The sequence below is a fragment of the Heterocephalus glaber genome, unplaced genomic scaffold, assembly GCF_053883595.1.
Source record: "Heterocephalus glaber isolate CG9 unplaced genomic scaffold, H.glaber_assembly_v1.0 deba00001472, whole genome shotgun sequence".
NCBI lineage: Eukaryota > Metazoa > Chordata > Mammalia > Rodentia > Bathyergidae > Heterocephalus > Heterocephalus glaber.
Genome location: NW_028258315.1, coordinates 65,136,773 through 65,152,731, shown reverse-complemented (window position 1 = coordinate 65,152,731; position 15,959 = coordinate 65,136,773). Strand labels below are relative to the sequence as shown.

The following is a 15,959-nucleotide window of genomic DNA, read 5'->3' as shown; positions in this document are numbered from 1 at the left end:
GACATTCAAGCATATTTTTAAGTTGTCATCTTCCAAACAAAAGGGTTAATGAGGATGGAGACTCAATTAATGGTCAAATAAGCTTTTCATTAACTTAAATATTTCTGCTATACAAATAGAACTATATTTCTATTACTATGAAAAACTGAGATAACTATCCAATCAGCCAAGTAATATTATAATGGCTCAGAAGACTAGTAATTCCCACAGTCTGGTTCTCTGTAAATCCACATATTTTCCATTTAAAACATAGCCAATTAATTTTGAGAGAATTACTCTTACATATGTAATAAACATTTTTTTTTGGCATTAGCAATTTTCATTCCAATACCATTAAATTTTCAAGAAAGAAAATTTAAAAAAATATCTAATCTCATTCCTTTCAGGCTCTAAAACATCCAACTCAAATTTTTGAACTGTACTATGCATCTTTTTAAAAGAATTCACATTCCTTTCTAGTAAGTCACATTAAATGTTAAAAGTTCCAGTATACTACAAAGAAACCAAAAGACTTTTTTAAAAGCAAACCAAAAACTGCGGTTTACCCGCAATTCACTTAATGAGGTATCTGGATCTATTAAGCTGCTGGTGTCCCCACTTCCTCTTCTGGATGAGTTTCCACTCAGAGGAGTTGTTGCTGAAGCAGAATTTCGAGATGAAGGCTAGAGAAAGAGAAATAGACACTGCTGAATCTTTGTTTTTTTGTGTGCTGTGAACACGAGATGGGGCAGAACGGAGCAAGTATGAGCTTCAGAAGTTACCAAGTACAACTGACGGGATATTTAGATTGGTTTAGGCGGAGGAAACCTTAAGAACAGAGACTAGAAAAAAAAAAAGAAGAACGGAGACTAGGCAGACTAAGCATAAAATTTTTATCAGAATCTAGAATTTAAAATAACCAAGAAAGGGCCGGGGATTTAGCTCAATGGTTCTGCTGCCTGCCTCACAAGCGCAAGGTCCCAGGTTTGATCTCCAGTATCCCCCCCCAAAAAAGCCCCCAAAAAACCAAGAAGAAAAGTTTGTATGGGAGTTGTTTATTTTCTAATTTCATCTTTGCTAAAATTAAATAATACCTGGGCATGCACATCAGATTAATTTAAAGCAGTTATAGAACTGTGTAACTGGTATGGTAATCTGCACTTCCCTACTTAATTCCTAAAACTCCTTAAGAATCTACTTTTTCCTAATACTTTGTTCAAAAATAATGGAGATTTTTTTGCAGCCGAAACCAACTACATTGTGTGTATCACTATGAATTTGGGCTGCTCTTCCCAAAATCAGTTTAAACATAAGATTATGCGCTGTCCAATTTTAACCGTTAGTCATATGTCTGTATTAAGTACTTGAAATGTGGTTAGTACAAATTGAGACTTAAGTATAAAATGCATAATCGGAAGGCTTAGTATAGGCAAAAAAATAAAACTATATCTCATTAATATTTCATTCTGATTATATGTTAAAATAGTTTGGATATTTGGGTTAAATATCACTTTTGTTTCTTTTTACTTTTTAAATATGACTACCAGAAAATTTATTCTTGCATATGCTTATAATGGTGCCTTGCACTATATTCCTATTTGACAGAGCTGATTTTTTAGGGGGTACAACATAATATTAATCTCGAGAAATTATTTCCTTGACTTTCTAAAAATACTTTTAGAAGAAAATTACAAAGTATCACAAAAGCAATTTCTAGAGAGTAGTTATTTTACTTCAAGAAAGAATTTATCTAATAAAAGAAGAAAAAGGCTTCAGAGTTTGTTACCATCAATTCTACAGACACTATTTCCAGTGTTTAATGGCTTCTTAGAATCAATTTCTAGAGAAATTAAAATCAAAAGAGCAGCCAAAAACTAAGTGACATATCATAAATGCAGTCTTTTCTCTTCCCAGGGCTTCACATGATTTAACTTCAGAGGAATTCTGAGGGGTCAAGGACAGGAAATAGATGAAGGGAGGAAGAGTAACTCCATCAGACAAATTACAGTAAAATAAAGAATGAACAAGTCATAGAAAGTAAGTTTAATTGAAAATAAGTTTAATTCCCATAGGAATTTATATACTCACTCTTGTATAATTTTCAGCATACTGTTTGTCAGATTTTTCATCCAACTAGGAAAAAACAGAAATAAAAATCAGGAAAGATCCTTAGTATGTTGATTTTTTTTAAAGGGGGAAAAAAAAAGAAGTGATCTCATTTGAATTCTCCAAATTCAATGATGTCTGGAACCTAAAAATAAACATACTAAAACTGAAAAAAAAGTTAAGACACAGAAGTCAAAATGTCAAAATATTCTTATCCTAAGGAATACATGCAATAAGCAAACTGTGTTTACTCAAAAGCTTAGAACTTTCAGGGGGTTTTTTCATCGTATTTAAAGCACACTAAAGAAAACTACATATAAACAAGTTTTAGTATTACAAATGTCAATATAAAAAATTAAGACATATAAAAAGGAAAAGTCTGATAAAATCAAAAGCCAAAAGATTTAAACATTAGGAGACAGCATACATAGATAAGACTAGTAGCCAAAAAAAGTTCACACTGAACTAAAACATGTTAAATATATCATAATTTATTTTCCTCATATCATGAAGGATTTTTTTCTTTTTAAGTAATACATACACAAAACAAACAAAAAAATTCAAATAGCACAGAAGGGTAGGAGAAATAGGTTTCTCACTACCATTTCATACTCTGACCCCCCCCAGTCACCATAACAACAAAGGCCTAAGTTTTTAAAAATCCTAACAGTAGTGTAAAGGTAGGAGAAATAGGTTTCTCACTACCATTTCATACTCTGACCCCCCCCAGTCACCATAACAACAAAGGCCTAAGTTTTTAAAAATCCTAACCGTAGTGTTCAGATATATTCTGTATCTTCTTTTTCCCTGAAAGTTTTGAGAAAGTACTTCATTTTTATTTATAACATTTATCACTTCCTGACACTATACTCATTTATAGTCTGCTCTATCTCTCTAATAAAACCCCTATACCTATGTGTTCTTTCCTAATAACAAAAATCGTCCCTAGTATACAAGATTCAAAATTTGTCAGATAAATAAATAAATAAATGCATAATAACCTATCTGCACTTGTGAACTTAACCTCATTTAATAGCTTCATAGTAGCCTGTTATCTTGACATGCCATAACTGAGTTAACCTATCTTCCGCTGATAGGACTTAGGGTTCTTTCAGACACTGTTTCATAAAAGGAAGTACCTTAAAGGTCTAGTTCAAAAATCTGACTTTATAGCTAAGGGGGAAAATTCAGATGATAGATTTTGAAGGCTGAACAATTACTAAATATCAAAGTTGGATGCAAATGCCCATTTTATGAACTCCAGTGTTCATTTATTTATATATACTATCCCAATTACCACTAGGTGTGGAAAAAGTCACATAAGAGATTTATTTCAATGCAAATAAAATGTACCCAGACTCCAACTCTTAGACCAACCAGCCCAGCCCAATCTAGAGAAGAGATTCCAAAACCTTCTCCAGTTAATTATTAAAATATGAAACATTTCTGCCTCTATTCAGGTCACTTCATCCTAATGTTTTCATATTTCAAAGTATTTAGTATTTTTATTACCTGACATTCATAATGTTTATAAATGCCTATTATTATAGGTACTATACCAGTGACAGAAATGCTACTTTTAGACATTTACCTCTTTTTTGCTATTTCTTGCTATTATACTGTCAAAACTAAACTATTTTATTTGGATTATTTAAAACAATATTCAAAATGTTTTATAATAAAAACAAGTAATGACAGCAGATGAAAGTTTTTAACATTACCAATTACTGCCATAAAAGGGAATAATCCTCCCTCAAAGATGCACTAGCAAAATGCATTGCCTAATATTCAATGTTTTTAAAATGCACATATATCTCAGTAAAATAATTTTTATGCCTCAGTATTTCCAACCCAGTCAAAGATGAAAGCAAGCAGCATTCAAATTAAATTCTTGCAAGTCTATGTGAAATCCTTGCTCATATCCACCTCTTAAAAAATGACTCCCAAACTCATCCATTTTTTAGTAGAACATCACCTTGGAATAATCTTAAATTTCAAAGGTTGTGTATTGAACTAGGCCACCACAATGTTGATTCTGCTGTTTCATTATCTTCTGACAAATCCTAATTGTCGCAACCCAAACTCATCATGCACCAAACTTCAGAGACTGTTAAGCCAGCAAAAATGCCCAGAGCAGCCATACCACACACAGTCCAGTTATTTTGGCTGCAGTGCCTTGGCCAGAGACTCTTCAGTTCTTAGCTCTGAGATTACACTGTAAAGCTAGGAGAAACCTGGTATATTCTAAGAACCCCAAGGGATTTAATAATGAGAATGTCTCACAGAACTATTTACAATGACAAGCTAATGTTTATAATAATGACTAAAAAAGTATCCCAGATTCTACAAAGGCTTTTTAAGTTTGTTAAAATCTAATCGTGTTTAAGGTGTAGACTATAGTCCAGTGGTGAGAAACCTATGGCACACGTGCTACAGCCAGCTGTTTGGTATCACTGAAAGCTCTAAAAGGTTTGCCATCATTGCTGTAGTCTAAGAAAGTATTTATGGTGTAGTCTATTCAATGTAGTCACTGGATCCTAACCTTCTGTTAACATCTAATTTATATATACAGGTTGAATATCCCTTATCTGAAATGCTTATAACCAGAAGTGTTTCCAATTTCAGATTATTTTGGATTGGAGGATACTGACATACACATAATGAGCTATCTGGCCAAGCAGGGGTTGGGCAGGGGTGGCCCAAGTCTAAACATAAAATTCACTTGTGCTTCTTACATACCTTAGACGCATAAGCTCAAGACTGCTTTATAAAATATTTTTAGTGCTCCTGAGTTCTCACTGCAACCCATCACATGAAGTCAGCTGTGAGATTTTTCACTTCTTGTATCTTATCCGTGATAAAAAATTTAAGATTTTGAAACATTTCAGATTTCAGGATTAGGGATGCTCAACCTGTACTGATTTTATAATGCTATTTAAAAACTGCTTGCAAAAAGGAAAAAAAAAGAAAGAGACATGATTCCCTGACCACAGAAGGGAAGAAAACAACAACAACAAAAAATAAACAACTTTATTCGAGACAAGGTCTCAGTAAACTGGTAAACTGCCCAAGCTGGGCTGGAACTTGTAATCCTCCTGCATTAGCTTCCCATAGTTTGGGATTACATGTGTGCACCACCAGATTCAGCTGAGAACAATTTTTTAAATTTCCTAAAGTAAAACTCGATCAGGATTCCATTTAGAAATGAGCTTAATTATTACATTCTTTTCCTCTATTCTTGCTCAACCTATAGAAGTGAAAGAAGAAAACAAGAGGCTAAAGCAACTATAAATACTACATCATCTTACAGAACTAGGGTCTGGCATCCTTTTTCAGTACCTCTTTGCTCAAGTTATAAATTATCAGCCTCTAACCATTCATTTTGTACACAGTGGAGTAGCCAGAAAGTTCTTCTAAAATTAACTCATTGTCAACATTTAAAAATTTGAATATTACACATAAAAATGTAGATTTCCAGCTCATCTTTAAAAAGCAAGGAAGGGGGCCGGGGATTTAGCTCAGTGGCACCGTGCCTTCCTTGCAAGCGCAATGTCCCAAGTTAGATCCCCAGTAACAAAAAAAAAAAGCAAAGAAGGGACGTACCAAGTCCATCCCTATACACACATCTGAGTATGGGAGAGATATAATGGAGATTGATCCCAGGGGCACTCTACCACTGAGCTACATGCCTGCTCCCAATCCTTTTTGAGACAGGGTCTTGGTAAGTTGCCAGGGCTAGTGTCAAGCTTGAAATCACCTGGCCTCAGCACCTCCCAAGGAGCTGAGATTATAGACATAATGCTGTGCCTGGCTCAAGTCCCTTTTTTATTTGTCTGTAATGAACGGAATTACAGCATATTCTCTACAAGAAATACTACCCAAGAAAGTTACTTGCTCTAGGGGGAGGACAAGCAAGTATTTTAAAAGCTTTGCCAAGAGGCAAAATTAAGTTTATTATATAGGTACTATACTTAGTACCACAGCCATTTAAAAATATAAAAGCCAATGACTCTTAGGCTGTAAAATAAGAAGATTTGCAAAGCCCAGTTCTAAAGAATCCTTTGCTTATTATGCTAAAAATTTAGATGTAATTAACTAGTAGAGGCACAGATTTTTTAAAAACCCTTCTCATTTGTAGGCAATTACTAAAGCAAACTGCCAAGAAATAAATGTTAAGGAGGACATAACCAGTAATTCAGAAATCATAAATTAGAGTGTCATAGAAACTAAGTTTTTAAGAGAAAAAATATACACAATAAATTTAATTGTCTATACTTAGGGAAAAACGGAGTTACAAAGCAAAATAATAAAATCGGCCATTATTTCAGAGGAATGACTAGTTAAGTCAGTCTTCTAACTTTATATGCAGTGAGAATTACGATTCAACCCATGCAAGGATGATACTCCTCCACAGCAAGATCTGAGAATCAAAAATCTGGAATACTTAAGGACCACACTTGAAACTATTTTCAGCTGGGCAGGGTGGTGTACCTATTATCTCAGCTACTTGGGAAGCTAATGCAGGAGGACTGCCAAATTCTAGAGCCTCGGCTGAGTGAGACCCTGTCTCAAAATTTAAAAAGCTGGCATGTAGCTCAATAGTAAAGCACTTGCCTAGCATGTGCAAGCCTCTAAGTTGGAGCCTCAGTACTTAAATAAATGAATAATTTCCACACCAGGCATAGTGGCACACATCTGTAATTCTAGCTACTGGAGAGGGAGGGGTGGGAGGACTACAATTTCAATCCTAGCCTCAGCAACACAGACTTCAAAAACAAAACTATTTTCTAGGATAAAAATAGTTCAGAAATAGCTATTTTATATAATGAGTAAACTGCTGATTACAAGCGGGGATCTCTTTATTTGAAAATTCATGTCTAATTTTTCTAGGAAGAAACATTGTCTCTCCTCTCTTCCAAAGCACTTGACAATTAGGTTTTTGGTTGTCCATGGGCAAAACAGTACTTATGCCAGTAACAGAGATGAGGTGTCACAAAAAAGAGGTCAGCAGGTAGGTTCTGATGTGCTGACTGAGGTTCCTTCATTAAGACAAATCCGACAAAGTACCTCCACTGACAGCCTATTCTCAACTCAGGTCCCAGTGAATACGAAAGCAATAGATTGGCATACTTTTTCAAAGCAATGCCATAACCTAAATGTTTAAAATCTATTCAGATTCTTCCCAGTTACTACAAATTAGTGAAGCTTTACTAAGTAGTATATTTTATTACTCAGCTTTTAAAGTTTACCTATCCCTTTACAGACTCACCAAACACAAAAGGGGGAAAATTTTAAGATCAATCAGGAATTCAGAAAATTGGCTTAGTATTAGATGGTACAAAGGAATTAATTCTTTATTTCATTAAGTATGATAATAGCATAGTAAATCTGAAAACAATCTGTTCAAGATGCACACTGAACTAAATACTGGGAAATGATGTGTAAGATTTGCTCTAAAACAATTCAGAAAAAAAAAAGAAAAGAAGAAACAGATGAAACAAAATCAGCAAAACACTGGTAACTGATGAAGCTGCTAATGGGGTTCTCTGATAGAAAAGGACATATTAGTAAGTATATCCCAAAACAACTGTAGTTTTGTGTATGTTCAAATAAATATTTCCTAGTTAGAAAATTAAATTCCTAATTTTAAAATAGGTCCTGTATTAGTTGTTAATCCCAAGCCTGAAACAGCATAATCACCCCATGCAACACACTCACATTGGTCAAATCTGGGATACTGACATCATTCACGTCAGAGACAATGCTTCCCCTACGACTGGTGCGACTAAAATAATCAGCAGCAGAAACCTTTCAGTGAGGAAAAAATGAGACACTTTAACAGTTAAGAGAGAGGAAAAAGATAAGAACATTGGCCAATAGGGGAAAAGCTGTTTGTTTTCATTTTGATATAAAGGATCATGGAATGAAATAAGGAAACCTCTGCAATCAGAAAAGTAAAGTGGTTCATAAGCAAACTCACAACTCCCTAAATTCTTTTATTCATCTTAACTACAATTCTACACTACAGAGATTATTTACTGCCTGAAGGCAAGCAAATCTCCCATGCTTAAGACCCCTGACATTCTCAACAGAGGCATTCCATTCCTAGGGCAGTATTTATAAAAAGCCTCTACCATATTTAATAAAATTTATAATTTATTATAGATATCTGTTGAGCATAAATATTTCTCTACAATGAAATGTGAATAATAAATTATCTGTAGGGTGTTCACTGCACCTTTTTTCCAATTTCCTTAATTTCCTCTTTTTCATATTCTCCAAGACAAGAAATGTAGGACAAAATAATTACGGAAAGGAATCACACTGGCTCCTTTTGGTTCCCCACAGTCATCTAGTTCTTTTCCACTTTAAGCTTTGGCACTGGTCTAGAAATCTCTAGTTCCAGCTCTTTGAGCAGCTGATGCCTAAATTTCAAATCTCAGCTAGAAGGTCAATTCTTCAGAGAAGCCTTGTCTGACCGCTCCATCCAAAGAGTCACCTTCATATGTACCCAGCCTCCAACCTTCACTATCAAATCACCTGCTTAATCTCTTCACAGACCCTGGGATTTGTTTCTTCTTGTTCCTTTATGAGTTTATTTTCTATCTCATTCACTAGGATATAAGCTCCACAAAGTACAAAATCTGTTCTGGTTTACCACTTTATTCCTGGCACTTAACACAGTTGCCACAAATATAAATAGGCACATTCTAAACATTTAATTAATAAATTATTTTTACCTCACTCATCAGCTATTCCTTACCTTAGCTTACCATTTACTTTGCTTCAAAACTCTTCTTGAGTAAAGGAATGCAGAAACCCACTCATAAAAACAAAACAAGCTTAATATTATCAAGTTCTGCTGAGTACTAACACAACCAAGAAATGATTTTTTATTCACAATAATAGTAACACAACCTGGATTCATACACACTAATATTAGCACCTACTGACTCAGAATTTTGATACTTTCTATATAGTAATTCATTTAATTCATATGTTAAGACATATCTCCACTGTAAATATAAAGAAATTGTCATTCACACAACTAATAGGTAGAAGAGGATGCAAGTCCAGACATAATATTTTATAAAGTTGCTGCCCTTTCCACTCCATTGCTTTGCAAGGAACTCTTGAGGTGTTAGAGCTTGTTCTTTGTATTTCAGCTGTGAGCATGAGCACTAACAGGTTGGCAAGGGGACAACAAATGCTTTAATGAGATACATTTTTGGCAACAAATCTCACAAACATTTGGTGTTCCTTTCCTCTATGAAAATTCTGAGTTTACAATTGTTCATAACATATTAAATACTTTGTATTTTTCTTAAAAGAATTATAGCCTCTTTAGGGTCCTTTATTCTATTTCCAATCTGACACACAATCCTCAACAATGTAATTACAAAACTCAGTTCCTTAAATGTAACAAAATACCATCAACTCTCTATAATAAATTTCCAACTTCATAAAAGAATAACCTGGTGCTTCATTTCTTTGAGCACTCACACTCCACTCAAGTACATACTGTATTTTTCTCTAATAAATCTTTCTCATGCCTCTTTATTTTTAAAAAAAGAATAACCTGAAATTCTACCATTTGTATTTTAATATAGCTATTTGTTCTCTCAATAATTATTTAGTTGAATGTCTGAAAGTAGAATTTCCTAATTTTGTTTTCAGTAACTCATCAAAAAAAGTTCATAGGTCTCAGATGGATAATCATTGGTTAAGCTTAAATACAACAATAAAGAAAGCAATAAGGCATACTATTTGTAATTATGAGTTTTATACAGTGATAGAAGCACTTTTTTTGAGAAACTTTCTTTTGGCGAATTGTACATATAAATTCACACACACACAAAATAACAACAAAGAAGCTGAGCATGGTGGCACATGCCTGTAATCCCAGCACTCAAGAGGCTGAGGCAGGAGGATTGCCACGAATTTGAGGTCAGCCTGGACTACATAGCAAGATCCTGTCTCAAAAAAGCCAAAAAAAGAAAAAAAAAAATCAACAAAGAATAAAAAGTGAAGACCTCAATAAATGACTTCAGATATACGAGACGTGAGAGCATGTATTCTCAAAAACATGATATAAGGCAAATTATTCACATAAATAAATGTAAGGAAAATGCTCATTTTTGTCAAATATAAATTTTACTTTATTTCACATGATCACACACTGTCATCACTTTAAAAATTGTCGTATTTGCATACAAACCATGCTCACCACACTCTCCCTGCGCCCGTGACTGGCATGATCAGAAGACACAATACTCATGTTGTCATCGTTGATAAACTATAGGTATTAAATGCAGATAATGAAAAAGATTCAACTTCACTACAGTCTTAATTTTAAGCACAGACTGAAGGTTTTGAGAAACATGCACACACTCTACAAGCATTATAATTGGTGTAATCTAGTATATGCTATTAAGTAGAAAAACTATTACAAGGCATACTAATGAGCTAACTCAAAAAAAAAAAGATATTTCCAAAAAGCACAAAGAAAAAAGTAAAACTTTCTTTAAGTTAAACAAAGTGGGAAGTCTGAATAAACTAGCCAAAACTAGAGATATCATGCCTTTTCAACCTCCAGCCCCCATGGGATTCTATCAGGGGTCAATAAATATACTTAATGTTTTAGTTTGGAAGAAAGAAAAAAATATATTTTTAAATGAAATACTATATATTAAAGACAGAATTTCCTACCAGCAAGGACACTGAAGTGATGATTCTTATTTCCCTTTATTGATCCCTATGCAACTACTCGGAGATGTTTCTAGTGTCACCCTACATGGTAAGCCTTCTTCCTGCTTCACCAACAGAAGGCTCACCTTCAGTATGTATGGTTTAATCTCCATTCTGACATCACTAAGAAATCATTCTGGCATCACTAAGATAGTAACTCTGAATCTAAGTTGCAAATGAAGTAGGACCTAGGTGTCTCACAAGACATGGTCCTACATTTGACTGAAAATATATTATCAAATTTTGTTTGCAAGGGGCCACTACATCTGAGACTTTAAAAATGCTACCAAGCCCAAAAATTGCCAAGAGTAAGAGTAAGTTAAAAAGAGAATAAGTTAAAAGTTAACTTCTTCCTTGTGTGTCAAAAAGCCTCTATGTCCTTAAACATCCCTGTGAAATTTTTTGTTAAATATAGGAGTGGCGTTTTTTTAAATTGCCACTTGGAAACTGCAGAACTGAACTAATCATAAATGTAAAAGACAGCCCATATAGCTCATCTATTCCATTCTAAAAAGTAATCTTTGATGATCATTAAGAGACTAATAATTCTGACATTATTAAAGATAACAAGGTAGTTTCTAAACTCATCATTTGCCATTGGAAATGCAAATTAGTACTGGTTGTTTTGTGGTTGTCAATATGGTAATATATAGCAATTAAAATGTATGTTCTTTGATCTCATCATTTCATTATATGCAATTTACTTTATAATTTACTCATCTTAAGTATACAAAATATACTTGGATTAGAATGTTCATCACAGACAGGCATAGTGGTGCACACCTGTAACCTCAGCAACTCAGGAGGCTAAGGCAGGAGTACTGCTGTGAGTTCTAGGCCATCTTGAACTACATAGTGAGTTCAAATCCAGCTTGAACTACATAATGAGACCCTATCTCAAAAAAAGTAAAAACAAAAACAATAAAAGAAGGTTCAAATATTTGACAACCTGAATGGTTTTCAAAATGCATACCTATGCACTTATGGAGTAATATATTGCCATTATAAAGACTGTGCTGATATGAAACTACCTCTAGAAGAATTAAATGGAAAAAGTAAGGGACATAGCTTACTTGTTAAAAAAAATTTTAATGTGACAAGAAGATGAAACAATTCTGTATGAACAGATACAGAAAGATACTTAAAGAAAACACTGGGGAGCAGTGATTATGTTAAAAATAAAAAGTACTCATATACACACATAAAATATTTCTGAAAGGAACAGAGGCTCCATCTGAGGATTGGTCTGGAGGCTTTTACTGTGGATGTTCCTTAACTAATGCTATTTTTATAAACTGAAAAATAAACTTTAATACTTTAGAAAAATTAGGTTACTAGAACTGTCATAGTTTTGTTTTCTACACAATTTTTAAAACCTGGCTTGTTTTATTTCTTCTTCCACTCCACGACAAAAGTGGTAGTAAGAAAGTGAAATGGCTCAATGTAGGAAGACACAAAGAAAAAACAGGGTACCCAACGCAAAAATGAATTACATACTGCTGAAAACACAAGTTTCACAGAAACAACAACTAAACATAAAAACTTGAAAATTTTCTAGTGATGATGGTTCCAGACTTAAATTATGTGCTGTCACATTCATACAGAAATCATTAATTACTACCGCCCTTGATTTTGAGTACTGAGAGAATACCACAATCCATGCACAAGAGTGAAACACAGCACATCCTCAATATTCTAACCAGTGCATACAGATTAATGACACACCAAAAGTTTCTATTTATAGCATGCAAAGAAATTAGACAGCTCACCACAGGACTGCTTCGGGCTGAACTTGTTCTTGATGAGTAATAACTGTATTCAGATGGCTACAAAGTTTTGAAGAAGAAAGGCTTTACAACAATGAGCAACTCCTTTTTCTTTGGGGAACACATTAATGATCACAGACCTAACCTGACCCTTATTCCCAGGGTAAAGGTAACTATAATTCTCTAGTCTGGAACTCAACCCTACTCCCACCCTCAGGATCCACCAGCCCTCTGAGAGGAGATAACAGAGATGTCCTCAGAAGAGCTGCTTGGACTTCTTCAGGAGAAACTAAGGCGCAACAAAAGAGGTTTCTCTACTTACTCCCCTCATACTTAAGCCACAATTTCAAGCAAGCCCTTTCACAAAGTGTGAATAAGAGCCATACATGGCTAGTTCAGTGAATAAATCACATCTTGTAATTACAATTCAGATTAAGTAACCTTTTCTTTGTAAGTAATCTGTACCTTCCTATATCATTCCCCTCCTCACAAATTCCCTGTATAGACTTACAGTTTGAGAACCATAGGGGTTATATAATCTGGAACCACTGTATAATAAGGTCTAAAGAACAAAAGAAATGCCATTTATCTATTTATCATCAAAGTTGTTTTAAAAATAACTTTTTCTTTTGCAGTACTCTGTTCCGAAAGTTTTGAAGAATGAAGTGAAAACTGAAGATAGTAAATTGTTCAGTCTCATAACTTCAAACTTCACATTTCATACAATAGCACCACTAGTTATAGTATTTTCTCTCACCGTCATGTTATGAAAATAAGAGAGCTAAGATTATTAATTTATTATCTCAAAAAGAGAAAACATAGCAGAAAAGGAAACTGACATAAGAGAACATTCTGCCCATTATCACATTAAGTCATAAAATCTCAAGAGTCCCAGTCTACTAGTACAGGTCACAATACTATAACCTTGAAAACAACCAAATAACAACTTGCACATTACACAAAGCTACTGCTTTAGCTTTCTAGCCAGCTTGCTTTATTAGAATACAGATTAGCATGGTCAAGGTCACAGCTGTCCTAAAGAAAAATAGGACATCCTTTCCATGGGCAGCCATCTCACAAAAGTATGTGTGGTGGGACCCATGCAAATCTACCTTCTTTGCAGGAAACAGCGTCTAAGCAACAGTCAGCAGTATCTACCTCTATGAAGGGAAGACCCCCTAATCTCAATGTCCTAAAGTTTTATATTTTAAGTACAAACAGTACATTCTGCAATATACATGCCACTAAACCCTTGTGTCTTTGACGATTTTGGAGAAAAATTTTTAGGAAACACAGCACCATAACTATGGCCCTACAGCAGTACACACAGCAGAAGAGGAAAACACAAACCAGACTAGTACTTCTCAGCAGACCAGAATTTGCAGTAGAAGAAACCTATGAAAAAAATGCATTATTAAACCTCAAGAAACATAATTGGTAGTTTTAAAGACAACACTTTCTTCAGAAAGTACTAACCCTGTTGCTCTTAGATATTGCCAAAGAGTCACTGTAGAAGGAAGAAGACTGCTAAGAAAAACAAAGCAAAATAAATAAGCAAAAATGAACTGGTCTCAGCATGCTGGGAGCAAGAAGCTTATAGTTTTATATTCTATAATTCATTAGCAATTCCTGCTTACTTAAAAGTAGTTTAGAAACACATGCACTAAGAAACCTGTTACTAGAAACTTTTTTGTAATACCAACTGTAAGGGATAAGAAACAAAATCATCTGCTAAGTCTTCTATAAATGTGTCTTAAGTCCTATGGACCTTTGAATATTGTTAGGATATGAGGTGGGAACCTAAGAAACACTGAAGAAAAGAGGGCCATGACACTGAGAGTGTGCCAAACGGCAACCACATCCCAGTTATCAGAAGTTCTTGTGATATTTTCACTGACTTCATGACAAATTTCTAATGGGTTTAGACTGGGTACTGGGGAACAGAGAAGTTAGCTTTGAATTACAGCCACAAATATTCTTTTCCAAACAATTTAGAAAACTGGTATGTCAAAAGATGCCATGGACAAATTGCTTTAGTTTAACTGAATAAACTGTACCAGTCACCATGAATGCATGTACTGAAAGGGCATGGCTTTTTAAATTTTTTTATTAGTACATATTTGCAGTACACAGTGATTATACTTATGGTGGGTATTTTTTTTTTACTTCCCCTTCCTTTTTCCTCCCTCCCCATCCCTTCATCTCTTGGTCCCCTACAGTATGTTTTTTAAAGGATTACAATTATCTTTTCCTGATGTCACCAAGGATATAATTTTCATGTCTTTTTTACTAAAACAAATCAGACATAGAAATAATGGTACTGAAATTATGTGTGCAGGTTTTACAAGTTCACCACCACCATTCCCCAAGTTCCGAGGTTTAAACCCAGGGCCTCACACATGTTAGGCAAGTGCTCTACCATAGAGCCACATTCCCAGCCCTGAATTATTTTAAATGACTGTGTCTCATACAGTGAATGTATGTTTTAAATGTATGATACGTCAAATGCTTTAAAAACAAGAGTCTAACATTTAAAAAATACATTCTTCTCATCTCGTATACAGTTTATATTTTCATGTGTAAAGTTTTTAAAAAGGGTACCCATCTTATGAAATGTACTTGGGCCTACTCTAACAGTTTCATTTGAAGGCACACTCACATGGACTATATGAATTCAATTACCAAAAACTGGTATGTACACAGCCATTTGTCTATTAGTTACAACTAGTCAAAATGCAAAATGGGGGATTAGAAATGTGTTAAAAGTGGATAAAATACATGAAGCCAAAAAACTTTAGACAGACCCGAATGCAGTATGCAGAGGTAGGTTTGCTATGTCTAAGACTGCTATAGTTCCTCTTATCAAAGTAGAGGCCACTCTGCAAAAAGCAAAATTAAACATATTTTCCTAGGTTAAATGCTGCTGACTCAACAACACAGACAAAATCTGAACACATAAAGGCAAAATCTGATACTACCAAATTTCCTTGACCAAAACAATTTCTTCTAAAGCACTGGATTATATGAAGAAAAAATCAATGTAATAATTATTTCAAGTCTTTCCCAAAAAAAGTATTAAAATTTAAATATTTTCAAACAAGTCATTACTAACATTTTATTATTTTAAAAACAATACAATAAACTGTTAGACAAAAATAAATAAAAATAATTTATTCTCATGTCATACTTAAGAACATCCTTGAAAAATCTAGGACAGCTGAATAATTACCATTCTTATAGTCCATCTGGCAAAACTACAGAAATGATGAGTTATTTGATTCCAAACTTCTCCTACTCCCATTATTTGTGAAAATAAACTGATGAAATTAAATTACAAGAAGGGAAAGTAAGGAGAAAGAA

At 34.1% G+C, this 15,959-nt stretch overlaps 1 protein-coding gene across 37 annotated transcripts in view; it reads right to left on the bottom strand.

Moving 5' to 3' along the window:
• Positions 1 to 15,959, bottom strand: part of Lrrfip2 (LRR binding FLII interacting protein 2) — a 114,105-nt gene that overhangs the window by 37,543 nt on the left and 60,603 nt on the right. For 14 of the 37 annotated variants that reach the window (XM_087182123.1, XM_087182118.1, XM_087182112.1 and 11 more), the window contains 2 exons: positions 2,068 to 2,112; positions 546 to 662 (listed from right to left, as the gene is read on the bottom strand). In XM_087182123.1, the coding sequence (XP_087038249.1) occupies positions 546 to 662; positions 2,068 to 2,112 (162 nt within the window). Of the gene's footprint in view, positions 1 to 545; positions 663 to 2,067; positions 2,113 to 7,803; positions 7,894 to 10,303; positions 10,382 to 12,602; positions 12,660 to 13,110; positions 13,162 to 13,949; positions 13,995 to 14,075; positions 14,127 to 15,403; positions 15,479 to 15,959 lie in introns of all 37 variants that reach the window. The other 23 variants (XM_087182088.1, XM_087182087.1, XM_087182100.1 and 20 more) reach the window with 9 other exon arrangements.